Source organism: Oreochromis aureus, linkage group 4, assembly GCF_013358895.1.
Source record: "Oreochromis aureus strain Israel breed Guangdong linkage group 4, ZZ_aureus, whole genome shotgun sequence".
NCBI classification, from domain to species: Eukaryota; Metazoa; Chordata; class Actinopteri; order Cichliformes; family Cichlidae; genus Oreochromis; species Oreochromis aureus.
In genome coordinates, this window is record NC_052945.1 from 8,986,551 (window position 1) to 9,001,055 (window position 14,505).

Genomic DNA, 14,505 nt, shown 5'->3' on the forward strand with positions numbered 1-14,505 from the left:
GTTTGCAGCTTCTATCTTGTGACAGCAATATTTTTGATATCATTCATGAGATACATCATTCTTTTCTGGCAAATACAGGACATCACTTTTTTGGCACGACACCAGATTGCAGGACTCACTCCCACAGCAATCTGTAAAACCCACACGGTCTATTTATGCAATACTTCTAAACTAATGATTCCAAACAAAAGAAAGATATCAATCTAGGGGAAACCCAGAGGAGGCCAACTTTATTGTCATGGCTGGTACTTTTCCAGGGAAAAGAGTGGATGGTCTCACCATAAAGAGCAAAAACAATCAGAGCAAAATGAGGACACTCTTCATACTCAAGTGCACCAGTGGACTAGTGGGGAAATGATTAAACATTCCTACGTTTCAATCGTCACACAGCACCTGAACGTTTTGGACAACAGCAAACAGATTTCACTTTATGTGGAGCAATAAAGTTGTCACTTTTGCTCGATGCCTCCACCTTGCATTGAATAAAATTAGACAGCTTCAATGTCAAATAACCTCTACTATATACTGTAATCTATTTGAGCTTAAAATGCCATGCAGATCTAGCAAACCAATCATCTTCCTGAGTTTTTTTGGTTATTTTTTTCCCAACGTAGTGTTCATGGTGGGTGCCTCTTTCAGTCTTAAGAGAAGAGCATCTTCATCTTACGCTGACGTTTATAACAGACAGCAAATTTACAATAAATATACATTATGACGATAAAAAAATGGAAAAAAAGAAACTCAACTATCATCACAAATCAACACTTTACATTCCAGTAAAATGTACAATGCAGCAATCTGTGAATGGCAACATCAAATGTGAAACAACAGAAGGGACGGGGACTTTGCTGACAACAAAACCAGCACGGCCGTCTCCTCTGCCGTCTTTCTAGTGTGCTTCGGCTGAATTACATGCGTAGGTCTAGACTCCAGCTGTTGTCAACTTAAAAAAGATGATTGAGTGCTCCCAAAGGCTTATGACAAGGAGGCAGTTTTCAGTGCGAATTCGTAGCAGCCAACTGTCTGTGTGACAGATTCGTCAAAAAAAAAAAGGGGGTGGTGCAGCTTGCTCAGTGATTTCCATCACAAATCACTGAGCAAGTTATTAACTGTCATGCAGAGAATACCCCCCCTCAGCAGTAAGTTGAGATGAGCAGGATAATAGCTTGCTCGAGAGTTTTCCCCAGGATGGCACTTCCTGCATGGATCCCTAAAAGCTCTAATATAATAGCTGCGCAATCTTTCCTATTTGAAAAATCCAGACTATTTGGACCAGTGTTGTTAGCCATTACTGACTTTCAAGTTTGTTTAATTCTGGAAGGAAGAAAACTAAATCCAAAACCAGTAAAACTACCAACTCAGTTTGAGCCACCTTGGTGTCCTTTGCTAGACGGGCATTTGCTGCATTGGGTTGCATTCATTCAGTCAATGGCATAGACAGGAAACTGACTTGCAAATCAGTCAGTTATTAAATACAGATGATGGGTTGTGGGGTTGACATTTTTGGAAAGTCCTGATGTAGTAACTGTTTAGGTAGTCGACTCTTCCAATTAACCAAACTGGAAGAAGAAATTTCCAGGTCCAGATGCTGAAAATAATAAAAACAAAACCATTAGCGCATTTAGGGTATTCTCAGATTGTGGGACTCCTTCCAAATGGCTGGCAGAGGGACAGATTTTTACTTTCAAACAGAACATATGTTACCTTCGAAACTAAAACCCCCTGGACCTCCAAAGAATGCCTTGAAAATGTTGTTGGCATCAAAATCTGGAAAGAAACAAAACGCAAGAAGTGAAATCAACACAAAGAACTATCTGGCTGAATTTTCCCGTGTTATTTCATTATTTGCATTTCAATCTGATCATCCTTGAGACCTCACAGCCTGAAGCCGGCCCATATCCTCACCTCCCATGTTCATGCCGTCATCCTCTAGATCCTGTCCGGTGTCGTAGCGAGACTTTTTCTTTGGGTCAGAAAGCACGCTGAAAGCCTCGCCCACTTCCTTAAACTTCTTTTCCTCTTCCTTCTGTACCTCAGCACTAGCTCCGCTGTGACGGTCTAAAGGGAGGGGGAAAAAATGAAAGCAGTATTATATTTGGTAATGTGACTCAAAGTCCTTCTAGAAGCAAATCTCACAGCTCAGCTGCCATATCAAAATCACCCATATCCCTTATTTAGGCAGTTATTTTGAAGGATTATCTGAACTGATTTTCATTTCAAATGTCTGAATAAAGATAAGATTACAAAAAACTGTTCCCTAAAATAATGTTTTAAAATATCTTTTTTCACTGGAAATTATATGGCCATATTTGCTGCTGAAAAACTTCCCCCTACAATTCAGGACTCTTCATTCCTGTGATGCTTAGTTCTCTTTTTACGTGGAAATCGAGCACCTGGGTGATGTAAAAGTGCCCGTTTGCGGTAAGCTTTCTTGATCTCCTCTTCTGTTGCTTTCTTATCCACCCCAAGGATTTTGTAGTAATCTTTCCGTTTGCTTTTCTTCAGTTCCAGCTGGGCATTCTTCAGGAGTTGCTTGTGTTCTAGGTAATAAAGTCAAAAACACACAGCATGTAGATTAGTAAGCATTGCATTAAAAAAAGTTACGTAATGTCTATAAAGTGGCAACTTAATACTAGTCAAAAGGTGCCAATATGTGGAAAAGGAGCATTGTGAGGTGGTAATATCTGCTCTGCCCCTACCTTTTGTCTTCTCTGTCTGGTAAACCTTTTCATAGTCCCGCACTGCCTCTTCATACTGCTCTGTGTCCATGTAGCTGCAGGACACCAAGCACAAGTCTTTCAGTCAGTTCATTACTCAATTTGAACTATAAAATACAAAAGTGTAGGTAAAAAAGTGAAGCTTCTGCTTAAAGAAACCAAATAATAAAAATACAAGTTGGTGTGTCTACTAACAACAAAGTAACACAATCTTAGACATACCACTGTGCTCTCCTTAAATAGGCCTTGATGTAGGTCTCATCCAGTTTGATGGCCTTTGTGCAGTCTTCAATGGCCTGTTCTAGTTTCTTGAGCTTTCAAAGAAAAAGAAAATGTGACCATGTGAGGCAAAGAGATAGGAAAAAGTAGTGACCTGTGGTGTCTGTATGCATACTATTGACACATTTTAATGAAACCAATTTTATGTCTTACCTTTGATCCGACTGTAGCTCTATTACAGTACAGCTTGGCATTTGTCTTGATGTTATTGGGGTCTATTGTTAGTGCCTCAGAGTACAGCTCATATGCTGCCTCATAGTTTCCCTCCTTGAATGCCTTGTTCCCTTCCTCCTTCTTGGCTTTTAGCGCTTTGGCATTCTGGGTAGAAAATTCATATAACAGCTTTAAAAGCTCCTCTGAGCTAACTGAAACCTCAAGCAGACTGGTGAAGGAGATTTTTTTTTCCCCCTTGCTAAAATTAAAGCAGTGCAACTCTTAGCTACTGAGTTACTCACTCTGCACGCAAGCCGAGCCTTGTCGTGGTCAGGAGCCATACGCAGGGCCTGGACAAAGAACTGCACAGCCTTATCAATGCAGTCCTCATAGTACAGACAAAGACCACGCACGTACAGAGCGTCCGCGTTAGTGGAGTCCATTCGAAGAATATCACTGGATAAAAACAGATAATTACAGGCAAACGCACAATTAAAAAGAGTAAATCACATTAAAAAAAAACATACTGTTACACCATCTTCAAAGGAGAAGTTCATTTCTGAAAACTAAACTGTTTAATGTATTATAGACAAGCTAATAAAAGATCAGAAGAGTCAAATCATGACAATCACTGTTCCCACTACTCCGAACACATAGTAAGCACTACACAAAAACACAACAAGGAATCTTCTTGTTCAAGCAAACTGGAGTGATTAAATTTAAGGATCTGTGCCCTGTCCAGCTGTGATTTTTCATCCTGACAGTTCTTCAACCTGCATGGAAATCACTGCTTGCACATTTCAGTGGCCCTGTCTGATAAAGGCATACTGTTTTGTTGTACTTCATGTTAGGGCAACTACACACCTCAGTGAATTTTCCCCCCATCATATCACTTTGACAATAATGTCAAAAAAATAAATAAATCTTTTCAAGTGTGCATTCTTACCTGGCTACAGACTGAGCCTCGGGGTATCGCCCCAGCAGGGCTAAACACTCTGCTTTTAGTATCTTGAACTTGTGACAAGCGGAGGCAGAATCCAAGGCACGGTCCATGCAAAAGACAACCTAAACACAAGCAGATACCTGCAGTACGTGATGCTTGACTTGGCAGGTATTTATGACATAATACACCTCACAAATAACACACAAAAAAACAAACTACTAAAACTGTATCTGATGAGTAGCTTACCATCCGGAAATCTCTCTTCTCAAATCCAATCTCTGCCATTCTCTCATATTCAAGGATAGATTCTGCATTCTTCAGCTGTCAAAGGAATTTATGATATTCAGTAACCATGAGGAAGAATGTCAGTGCTTCACAGAAACTGCTAGCCTCTTGAGTGCCATGCTTATTAAATCCAGGTCAGAATAAGTGATTGTGAACTGCTACTACTGGATTTCCATTCAAACCTTTTTTTACTCTTTATTTTCACTGGCTTGGCCAAAGCCAATTTAATAGTGGATAATCATGTCCAAGTTGTTAGGTCATGCTCTCTGCAACTGAGGCCAACTCACCTCCTGCTGGGCCTGGCTGTTGTCTGACTCCAGCTCTAGAACTCTCTGGAAACAGCGGCTGGCAGCCATGGCATTCCCAAGCAACAGGTGGCACTTGCCCTCTCGCAGATGGCCCTGTAAGTAAAAGATTTACAGTTCACAGCCTAAAGTGATAATACCCTGTGATGACCAACCTCATTAAAAACATATGACTGCCTCTGAAATATTTCTCTGTTATGCAATATATTACTAGACTACAACCAACAACAGTGCTGGAGCTTATGTGTTTATTGGCCTTGTAATACTACAGACATAGACTACTGGTGACTTATCCAAGATCTACAATAAACAAAAGCTTTTAAAGTCAAGTTTATGTAAAAAACTGTATTGCTCTAAAGCCATTGCTTGTTAGAAATATTTACAAAGGACAATCCTCACTACTAAATATATATATATATGAAATGTCTTTCATTCTTCAACCCACCTTGATGAAGGTGTTGTCTAGTCGTACTGCTTGCTGGCAATCCTCTAGGGCATCTCTGTACCGGCACAACATCATTAGTGTCGCTGCCCGATTTCCATAGTAACTTGCATTCTTTGGGCACATATCTGTTATGTGAAATTAAGAAAATTGTATTAATATTCTACCAGGGACATGTTGGATGCAAATGTTAAATTCTCATCCGCATGAGAAATTAGCATAGCTTCTATCCACAGAAATATATACTGAAATTGTTTAGAAATAATTACCAATGGCCTTGGTGTAATAATTGAACGCTTCTGCATAATCCTTCTTGACATAAAAAGCATTGCCTTGTTCTTTGAAGCTCTCTGCTTCCCTGTGTAGAAATGGGCAGAAAGACAGAAATCAAATAAAGCTTGCAGGCAAATCTAAAACAAGTGAGAAGAGAAAAACACATGACAGGTGGTAAGATATGTAGAGGTAGACTTGTTGAACTGTCTCTTGACTAGAGGTAGGTAATTACTTTTTTTTTCATATTCATGTTTTCGAGTAAAGAAAGAATGACACAATGTGCATTTGACAGTTTGCTGGACTGAGTTAGCTAAACATAGAACAAGTCAAACCAGCAGTACAGAGTGCATGCATTCCCAGCCAACACGCAGCAATGAGACTGAGCCAGGAACATATGACACCATCCTGAAGGACTACTGCCATTACTTTTTTTGGAGGCCTGTCATACTTCACATCACGAACACTCATTAACTGAATGGTGCCATTAAGTAATTAGCCAGCTTTGGTCATTTCTGGGATGTGAAAGCGAGACTCTAACTCCGATCAACTTTTACACTTAACGATTAACCACCAACTTATATATGTTACTGTGAACGAAACCCAGAAATCCAACACAAGGGCTAGCTAAAGTGGAAGGCAACCGAGCTAGATGCTTTCCAGGGCCAAATTTAGCTAAACCGTTAGCGGTACCGCGCTAGTTAGCTCTCATGTTGCGACAAGAAAATTAACACGGCGAGGGCTTTTGATCACACATATCAATAAAAGACTTCGATATACGCGTTTTTCATTCGCTGACAACATAGCTGTAATTTCCACCACCTTTCTAATTCTTCATCGCTGAGCAGTTCCATGTCAGGGTCCATGTTCACAGCATCACAGCTCTCCGTCGCCATTTTGCCGTCAATGAGAAAGGCGGGGCTACATACTGCAGTCGTTACGTACAACATAAACAGGAAGTAGCACATTTGGGAAGGTAAGCGTTTTCTCAAGGAAAATTTTTCCAATTAGCTAACAAATGTCGGCAAACTAGCCAGAAGTAGTACCATATGTATTTTTGAAGACACGTTTTACAAGAGTTTGTCATATACAGGCAACATCAATGGCTGGTTTTGTGATATAGTGGTTTTGTGTCTTCCCGAAGCTAATGCTAAGCTATTTTTGTACGAACGTCTCCAAATTAGCTAACCTTTTGCGACGCAAAAACTTAAAATAACTATGTCAGATAAAAGTTTTTTTTTTTTTTGCCAGTGGGCTCTTCTAACTTGTAACTTAGCTAGTGGGCATAGTAGCACAACTTATCTACAAAGGAAACCAAACAAGGTGTACTATGTTGCTGTGTTTTGCATTGTCTCTAAGTAATGACTTTTATCAACTGGGTAGTTTTTGGTTTTTGCTTCTTCTTTCCTAAACAGATTTTCGGACTGGAGAGTGAGAAACGGTCATGGGTAAAAGCTGTAAAGTGGTGGTTTGTGGTCAAGCCGCAGTAGGAAAAACGGCTGTCTTAGAACAACTACTGTATGCTAATCATGTTGCAGGTATGTCGCTTTCCTACATTATCATATATTACCTCAATGAGTCAAAGGAAGTATGATCAAAGTGGCTTATCCCCGAGTGGTTGCAGCAAAGCATAACATAATTTGTTGTTGTTGTTGTTGTTGTTGTTTATAACTGATGTGACAGCATGTAATCATAACTGAAATCATGAGTAAAACGTAGCAAAATTGATAGAAAGTTGAATTGAATTAACTCAACACCTGGTGAGTTAACAGTATATAACAAATGTATTAAAAATGTCTAAGATCTAAGACTCTCATGTTACTTTCAACACTTTTATGCCACATTTTTCAAATGTAACTTTGTCACCTAAAATAATGTAAAAATGTTTAGCTAAAAATTTTAACTAGACAAGCTGTCACCTTAATATGTGTGCAGCATATTACACCATTTGTGTCCACCTTTATTTATTTTCTGTTAGGTTCAGAGCCAATGGAGACCCTCGAGGATATCTATATTGGCTCCATAGAAACTGACCGTGGCACACGAGAGCAGGTGCGCTTCTATGACACCCGTGGACTCCGGGATGGGATGGAGTTTCCCCGACATTACTACACTTTTGCTGATGGCTTCGTACTAGTCTACAGCATTGATAGTAAAGAGTCCTTTAAACGAATGGAGGCCCTTAAGAAAGACATTGATCGCCACAGAGACAAGAAAGAGGTAAGCAGTAAATACAATTAATTTGCATAGTGATGGCATGTTTTTTATTGGTACACCTCACAGTTACTTTTTCTCTTCTAGTAATTTCAGAATAGAAGAAATTCTGTTTAATAAAAGCCTCATAAATATCCAATCTGCTCAAAGTGTGGCTAATAATTTGGCTTAGTTATAATGTAGAACTATCTGGTATCACTATTTGTAATAAATAGATATACATGAAAAGGGTTAGTATAGGTGGTGTAGTGATTAACACGGTTTCTTCACAGCAAGAAGGTCTGGGATTTTAATCCACCTGCCTTTCTGTGTGACAGTCTGCCCATCTTTGCTTGGGTTCTTTCTGGGTAGTCTAGTTTCCCACAGTCCAAAGACATGCATGAGTTAGGTTAATTGGTGATTCTAAATTGCCCATGTGTGTAAATGTGAGTGTGACTGGTTGTTTATCTCTCTATTTGCCTTGCGTTAAACTGAGGGCCTGTCCTGGCTGTCCCCCAAATTGGATAAGGGAAAGAAAATGGATAGATAAAAAAAGTACAATATAGAATACATAACTCTGCAGAATATTCTGCACTGGTATGCAGAATGCATTGTTATTTAATATTGTAACATTAGTTGTCAGGCTTTAGTCATTGTTGTAGCCTTGCTTTGGGAGTCATGTTTCATTAATGTGCACTTAAAGAGGGATGCCAAGTCTTTGTAAATTCATGACACAGCAGTTTGAGAGCTTTTTGGGTCTGATACAGGTCTCTGGGATATTAAAGAAGCAAGCAAGAGATGCCAGATATTGATTCATCTGCCCTATGTCCTGGGACGATATTTCTAAATTATTAATTTGAATATTGTTTCCTCCCAGTCATATTTAATTCTCAGCAGACAACCTGCTGTATCTGAAGCCACAGCAGCTGTCATGAAGCACACAACTCCAATGTGAAGAGTTGTAGAGTGACTAATGTGGAACTAACTTGATAATCTGATCTATAGGTAACCATTGTTGTGCTGGGTAATAAACTGGACAAGCAGGATGAGAGGAGAGTTGACTTGAACGTGGCCCAGAATTGGGCGAAGAATGAGAAGGTGCGTCTGTGGGAGGTGTCTGTAGTGGACCGACGTACACTCATTGAACCATTTGTCTACCTCGCCAGCAAAATGACCCAGCCACAGAGCAAGTCCACGTTCCCTCTCAGCCGCAATAAGAATAAGGGCAGTGGTTCAACAGATAGCTAAAATATCTGAAACAGCTTTTGGAAGGGGAGGCATGTTAAAGGGAACCCTGTTTTATTAAAACATATATATTTTATTAACATGAAGGATCAACTTAGTAAAAGTTTGAGAAGGCAGAGAAATTATGTTGAGAAGGAAGGCAGGATGATTGTATGGATCTTTGTAAACAGCAAGCACTGTTAATATTAATAAAACACCTACATTTCATATTTGTTAAAAACAAAATTCTTAACTAATTATGATTTTTGTAAATGCTTTTATGTCTCTGTCATCTATATCTGTATCACATTTCCCTTTCTCAAATCATTCCCATTTTTTCCAGTTAGAAAAATGTTCAAACTGTTTCACCTGCATTGATAAACATGTATGGACCATAGACTGTGCGATTTGGAGCTACATACTCTAGCTCTTGATCTACTGACAATCATCCTTTTGATCTCAGTTTATATTTGAGATTCCAGAGATTTAAGCTATCATAGTCACTTAAGGCTCACTGTAATGATGACAAAGGACCTTACACATAGTTTGTACACTGGCTTTTTTTTTTTTTTTTTTTTTTTTTTTTTTTTACCTGTGCACTAAATGTACGCACAGACTGAACCAAAAAAGGCAGCAGTTTCAAATGTTACCCAATAACTGCATCACACAAATGCTGAATTTCATATTGGAAAAGGAATGATGACTGAAGGGGTTTCATAGATGCATTATTTATATTGTACATAAACTGTCCTGTCTATTGATCTGGAGATTTGTTACACCTTACACGTTTGTTGCTGAGATTTACTGTTTAATATTGTCACGTGAATCACTGAGATTCTTTATCACATTTAGCTTTCTGTACGGGTGTGACGAGTCTGACTACAAGATGGTCAGATGATATTTCAATGTTTCTGCAGGCTGAAGTGCTACTTTTTCTTGTTGCATGTAAAAGAGAACACTCAATTTAGTTAAATTCCATTTCAATATCAACACGATTCAATCGTCACTGATGAAATCTGTGTATTGTTGTTTTTTCTGAGGTGTAAAGTAGAACCTATCACTGGACTGGTGTAGCATGAAGTCATGTATGAGCAGCTTTTAATGTTAGTTTCACTAAAATGGGGAAATGTGAAAATTTGTCAGTGCCAGGGTCTGTCAACACTATATCATGCAGCTTTTTTTTTTCTTGTGAAGATTAACCTTTATGTATAAATATCCTGAAAATGTGCTTTTTTTGAGATGTTTGCATGTTTTGTAAACAAATTAAAGCCTTTGACTGTGCCTAATTAGAATTTGTGGTTGTGGGTTAGGTAATTCAACATAGAGCAGGTGTCATTCTATTTTTCTCTTTGCTATTTTCTGCACTGTCCTTATTTCTACTTTTCTATTTAAAAAATTGTGTCAGTAAGATGTAAAACTCAAAAAACAGAAGCTGGAATTGAAGACTGAAGATTTAATCTGATTTAGAAATTTTGAGTAAAACCAACCTCTGCTGTCACTTATTTTACTGCAGTAGGTCTCTGATCTTGTGGTTAAACAGGATCTTCACATGGTTTTGTAAAACATCCCTACTTTCATTTGACATTCACCTGTAGCTTATCCATTATTGCAAGTCACATTTATCACCAGTTAAAACATGTTTGTTGTCTTCACACGCTTGAAAATAGACTGATGGCATCCACAATAGTCCCAGTTTTTCATGTAGCCCCTTCAGAAAATTAATTGCCCACGCCTTTAAGATGTTTCACCTCTACTTAGAGTCCTTCAGGTCACATGAGCTGAGGTATGAGTGGGGGTTGAAATGCCTGGGAAGGAATCTCAAGAGTCCCTTAGAGCTGGTGGACTTGCATGTGGGTGACAGGGTGGGCTTTTAGAACTGGAGAGACTTTTCAGATGGGAGGTGAGCCTGCTTGGAGAACCTTAAAAAATGCAGCTGCCTTCAACTCAAGCACTTAGGACCACCGCGACTTGCATGAATGAGAACCTACACAGACCAACGTACCATTGAAACCATTGACTGTGTAGTCATTGACACTGAAATAGGAGAATTTGGTGCCCTCCAGTGGTCACTGTGAGGAACTGTAACATCACACCAGGATTTATGTACATCTGGACACATCATGGAGTCAAGTTTGTCCCGAATTAGACATAAGCTTCTAATAAAACTTTCAGCACAATAAAAACAAAAAGCAGAAATTGACTTTCTGCTGTTAAGAACTATGTGAATAGATTGTTTATGGGTCTTTTTGTATTCAGTTTTCTATTTATTAACCAAAAATCAAGCTCTGTTGGGACTGACTGAGCTATTAAAGAGTTTTCCATTTCTTCACCTTGAGAAACTCTTGGGCTGCATTTGCATTTTACTTTGGGTCACTATCCATTTGTTTCACGAAACACTGATCAGTTTTAAGCATTTGGCCGAATCTGGATAAAGAGTATAGGCATGTAGACTTCAGGATTTATCTTGTGCCCTTTGTCAACAATAACATCATTAATAAACACTAGTGAAGTGGTTCTATTGGCAGCCATATATAACGTTGCCAGCATATATTGCCTCAAGTTGAATGATAATGTAGTATGCGTAGGATCACCGGCTGTTTCTCTCCTTCTTATTAGTTTTCTCTTTCCATCACTGTAATACAAATTCTTATTGTTTTCTTATTGTCCAAAGATTTTTTTTCCAGAACTCTACAAAGTCTTTTAGATGCTTTCTGGAAAAGTCTAATTTGGTCCTCTTGTCAGTGGAAATAATTCTGTCATTATGCACTTTAGTGTCCTCCTGTGGTCTCTCTGGCCTTTTGGTGTATCTGAGCCGGGCAGTGCATTTACCTCTCTGTCTTTCAGTCTAATTGCACTGATTTCTCTTTGGGCATCATTTTTAAAATTACAATGAAAAGGATAAAATAAAAATTCAACACTGTGAATCAACTGAAAACATTATGTCTCTTTCATTTGTCATGAAGGTCAGGAAACTGCTTGTAGGGCAATTGTCCAATTAATTCTGAGCCTCTGAAAATGGGGAAATATGCATAAAATAGCTGTACTTAATCAGCAGTTAATGTAAAATTTTTCTATTTTGAAAGCTTGTATTAAAGCTGAAGGTGTTCACTTCAGTCACATCTTGATCATTTGATTTAAAAATCAATTTTGCTGGTGTACAGAGGCAAAAAAACAAAACAAAAATACTGTCGTTTTCCAACAAATTATGAACCTAACTGCACATTCCAAGGAAAATTATGTGCCACCTAGTTAGTTACTTTCAGTGAGTGTAATTTGATGTCAATAAAGTGCAGGGTAGAACAATAAACAATAAATATTTGTGGAAACTTTATTCAGGAATAATATTTTAATTTACTAGTATCCATGGTTCATTGCCCTAACATGTCACCAAAACCGACATGTAGTGGATTTTGATCTGAAATTTTACAGCTAAAACAAGTTAAAGATAAAAAAGTGTTACTGGAACGTGAATCAATTTTAGTCCATTCATCTGTTGTTTAGAATTTTTAGTAGAAACAATGTCAGTTGTACAAGGTCTGGAAATTTCAGCAAAGGAAATGATCTGCCGGCTCCAAACAGGCATGTTGACTGGAAAGGTTAATGCAAGATAATGAGAAAACCTCAAGTGGAACATTTAAGAAATTATATTACACTCACCTTAGTTTCCCCCCGAGGGTGTTATCATGTACCATCTCATTTCAATCATGTTCTTTTTAATGGCCTAGAATTGATCCAGTGCAGTAATGTTACTTCACTCAAAATGGTTCAGTGATTGTACCATACATTTGGGCAATGACAGTACACAATGGTGTTAATTTTCATGCCCCTAAGCTCAAAAAGCGAGGAAGAGATTCCTGTAAAATGCCAATATGTTTTCTTGTCAAAGGCTGTCTGTGTAATAGCTCAGTGGCTGTATTGACCCGCATAAAAAACAGAAAAAGAGAGAGAAAAAAAGATTTTAACAACACAAATTCTAAAACATTCACTGTGGAAAGGATTGATTTGTCACTTGCTTGGATGATTTATGAATGTTCTTCCTCCTTTTGACAACACTAACCTCAAAAGGGAAGATTTTTACTTGCTAGTCACAGTCACAGGGCAACAAGGCAATGCAATGCCATTGACTCTTTTACTGATGCATGACAGTGTGACTCATGATTGCAGCTGAGCATCCAGCTCTCACGAGGACCCATAAAATAGATAACATTTTAAATTTCGTTGTCTTTTCAAAGGAAAAAAAACTTCCACTATGGAAGCTGCCGCACTGATGCTCTTTTCATTTTCACCATCATGAAACACCAGGGTAACAAAACAATTCCACACAGCAGTAAACACGAGCAGTTTATGTATCAGTGCCACCTTTATTCTCTGAGCTACTGACCTTCTTCTAGCTGTAAATATCAGCTGCTTTTAAGCCATCAGTCGTGTCGCATGCTAGTTGTTGTGCTGACTGCCCACGAGCTTCTGAGACAGAGCATTTGTCCTGAAAGCACAGGGTAAGTTCATCTTAATAAGTCAGGCTGAAGGCGTTTTGAACCTCGCAAAGACAAGATCTAGGTTATTTTTCGTATTTTGTCCTAAACCACGATGTGTTTATGTGCATTCTGTGAGTCTGTTGGAAGTGTTTGACATATCTGACGAACACTTGGGAACAAGCAGACAAAATGTCTCGCCAGTCAATAGAAAGACCATTTATCATCAATAAAGTAAAGTGGAAGCTGAAGAACAAATTGATTTACTCCACTGCTTAACAAACTCTAGTCTCCATCTGTTTTTCTGAGGTTTTTTTTGTACCGCAAACAGCGGCATCAATACGGCACTATTGATGCTTCTATTTTACAGCGCAACAGCATCCCAGTGTTTTGAATATAATCAAGATTATCTGTTGTTTATTAATATTGCAATAGAGATATGCTGTTTTTCAGCAACTGATAGAAATGCACTTGTGTTACATTCTGACTAGTAACGATTGTGACATTTCTCATCTTAAACGTGTGTGAAGTCACATTTCCTGTCTTTAAAACTATATTATATTGTTGTAGCAGTAATAAAATCTAATAAAAAAGTTATTTGCTGTAAAGGATGTAAATAAAAAAAACCATTGTTCATGGAGAGAATATTAAGGCCAATCTTACAGAAAATGTTCATCTTATAAATTATTAAAAATCAAACAAAACTATATAAACACACACATGCGCACACACACACACACACAGAAGCAGTGTAGCTTGACTCTTGACTGAAGGAGCAGTGTTTGACCGCAGCAGGAGACAAGAGTGTCACTCTCTCCTTGGAGAGCAGTCAGATAAGATAATGGATCAATATGGCAGACACACCAGTGTCACAGCTTAGCAAGGTCATCGCATCCTTCTGCCATATCACTGAGCTAGGGCTGCCACAAACGATTATTTTGATAGTCGACTAGTCACCGATTATTTTTGCGATTAGTCGACTAATCGGATCATGCATCCATTGGACGTAAAACGTACAGCTTATTGCACCAGCAGCATCTGCTCTTATATAACATTAGCTTACAGTTTTAAGTGTTTAGGGGTATGTGCTAACTAAAAATAAAGACAAGATGATAGTTTATTCAATTTAATGAGATTTACAGATTGTTTCGGTAAAGTTTAATAAACTCCTTGCTATCTAAAATATAACGGGACACCGGAGTATATTCTCGAACATCTCACA

At 38.4% G+C, this 14,505-nt stretch overlaps 2 protein-coding genes across 2 annotated transcripts; one reads left to right on the top strand and one right to left on the bottom strand.

The window, feature by feature from the left end:
- Positions 1–204: 204 nt before the first annotated feature.
- On the bottom strand, positions 205–6,311 carry dnajc7 (DnaJ (Hsp40) homolog, subfamily C, member 7). Its single transcript, XM_031729884.2, has 14 exons — positions 6,217–6,311; positions 5,394–5,482; positions 5,128–5,252; positions 4,665–4,778; positions 4,339–4,413; positions 4,096–4,214; positions 3,452–3,605; positions 3,150–3,314; positions 2,940–3,031; positions 2,700–2,773; positions 2,394–2,540; positions 1,906–2,058; positions 1,705–1,767; positions 205–1,588 (listed from the first exon to the last, which is right to left on the bottom strand). The coding sequence occupies exons 1-14, from the start codon at positions 6,288–6,290 to the stop codon at positions 1,551–1,553; spliced, it is 1,482 nt and encodes a 493-aa protein (XP_031585744.1). The 5' UTR covers positions 6,291–6,311; the 3' UTR covers positions 205–1,550.
- Positions 6,277–10,097, top strand: nkiras2 (NFKB inhibitor interacting Ras-like 2). The gene is made up of 4 exons (XM_031729885.2): positions 6,277–6,370; positions 6,810–6,932; positions 7,373–7,614; positions 8,593–10,097. The coding sequence occupies exons 2-4, from the start codon at positions 6,839–6,841 to the stop codon at positions 8,833–8,835; spliced, it is 579 nt and encodes a 192-aa protein (XP_031585745.1). The 5' UTR covers positions 6,277–6,370; positions 6,810–6,838; the 3' UTR covers positions 8,836–10,097.
- The last annotated feature ends 4,408 nt before the right edge of the window (positions 10,098–14,505 follow it).

Excerpts from the sequence above, each read along its gene's own strand:
- dnajc7 (XM_031729884.2), bottom strand. The coding sequence starts at position 6,290 with ATGGCGACGGAGAGCTGTGATGCTGTGAACATGGACCCTGACATGGAA. Across the intron at positions 5,253-5,393 it reads TTATTACACCAAGGCCATTG|ATATGTGCCCAAAGAATGCA; the intron begins GTAATTATTTCT and ends TTCACATAACAG. Across the intron at positions 1,768-1,905 it reads TGACGGCATGAACATGGGAG|ATTTTGATGCCAACAACATT; the intron begins GTGAGGATATGG and ends GTTTCTTTCCAG.
- nkiras2 (XM_031729885.2), top strand. The coding sequence starts at position 6,839 with ATGGGTAAAAGCTGTAAAGTGGTGGTTTGTGGTCAAGCCGCAGTAGGA. Across the intron at positions 6,933-7,372 it reads GTATGCTAATCATGTTGCAG|GTTCAGAGCCAATGGAGACC; the intron begins GTATGTCGCTTT and ends ATTTTCTGTTAG. Across the intron at positions 7,615-8,592 it reads GCCACAGAGACAAGAAAGAG|GTAACCATTGTTGTGCTGGG; the intron begins GTAAGCAGTAAA and ends TCTGATCTATAG.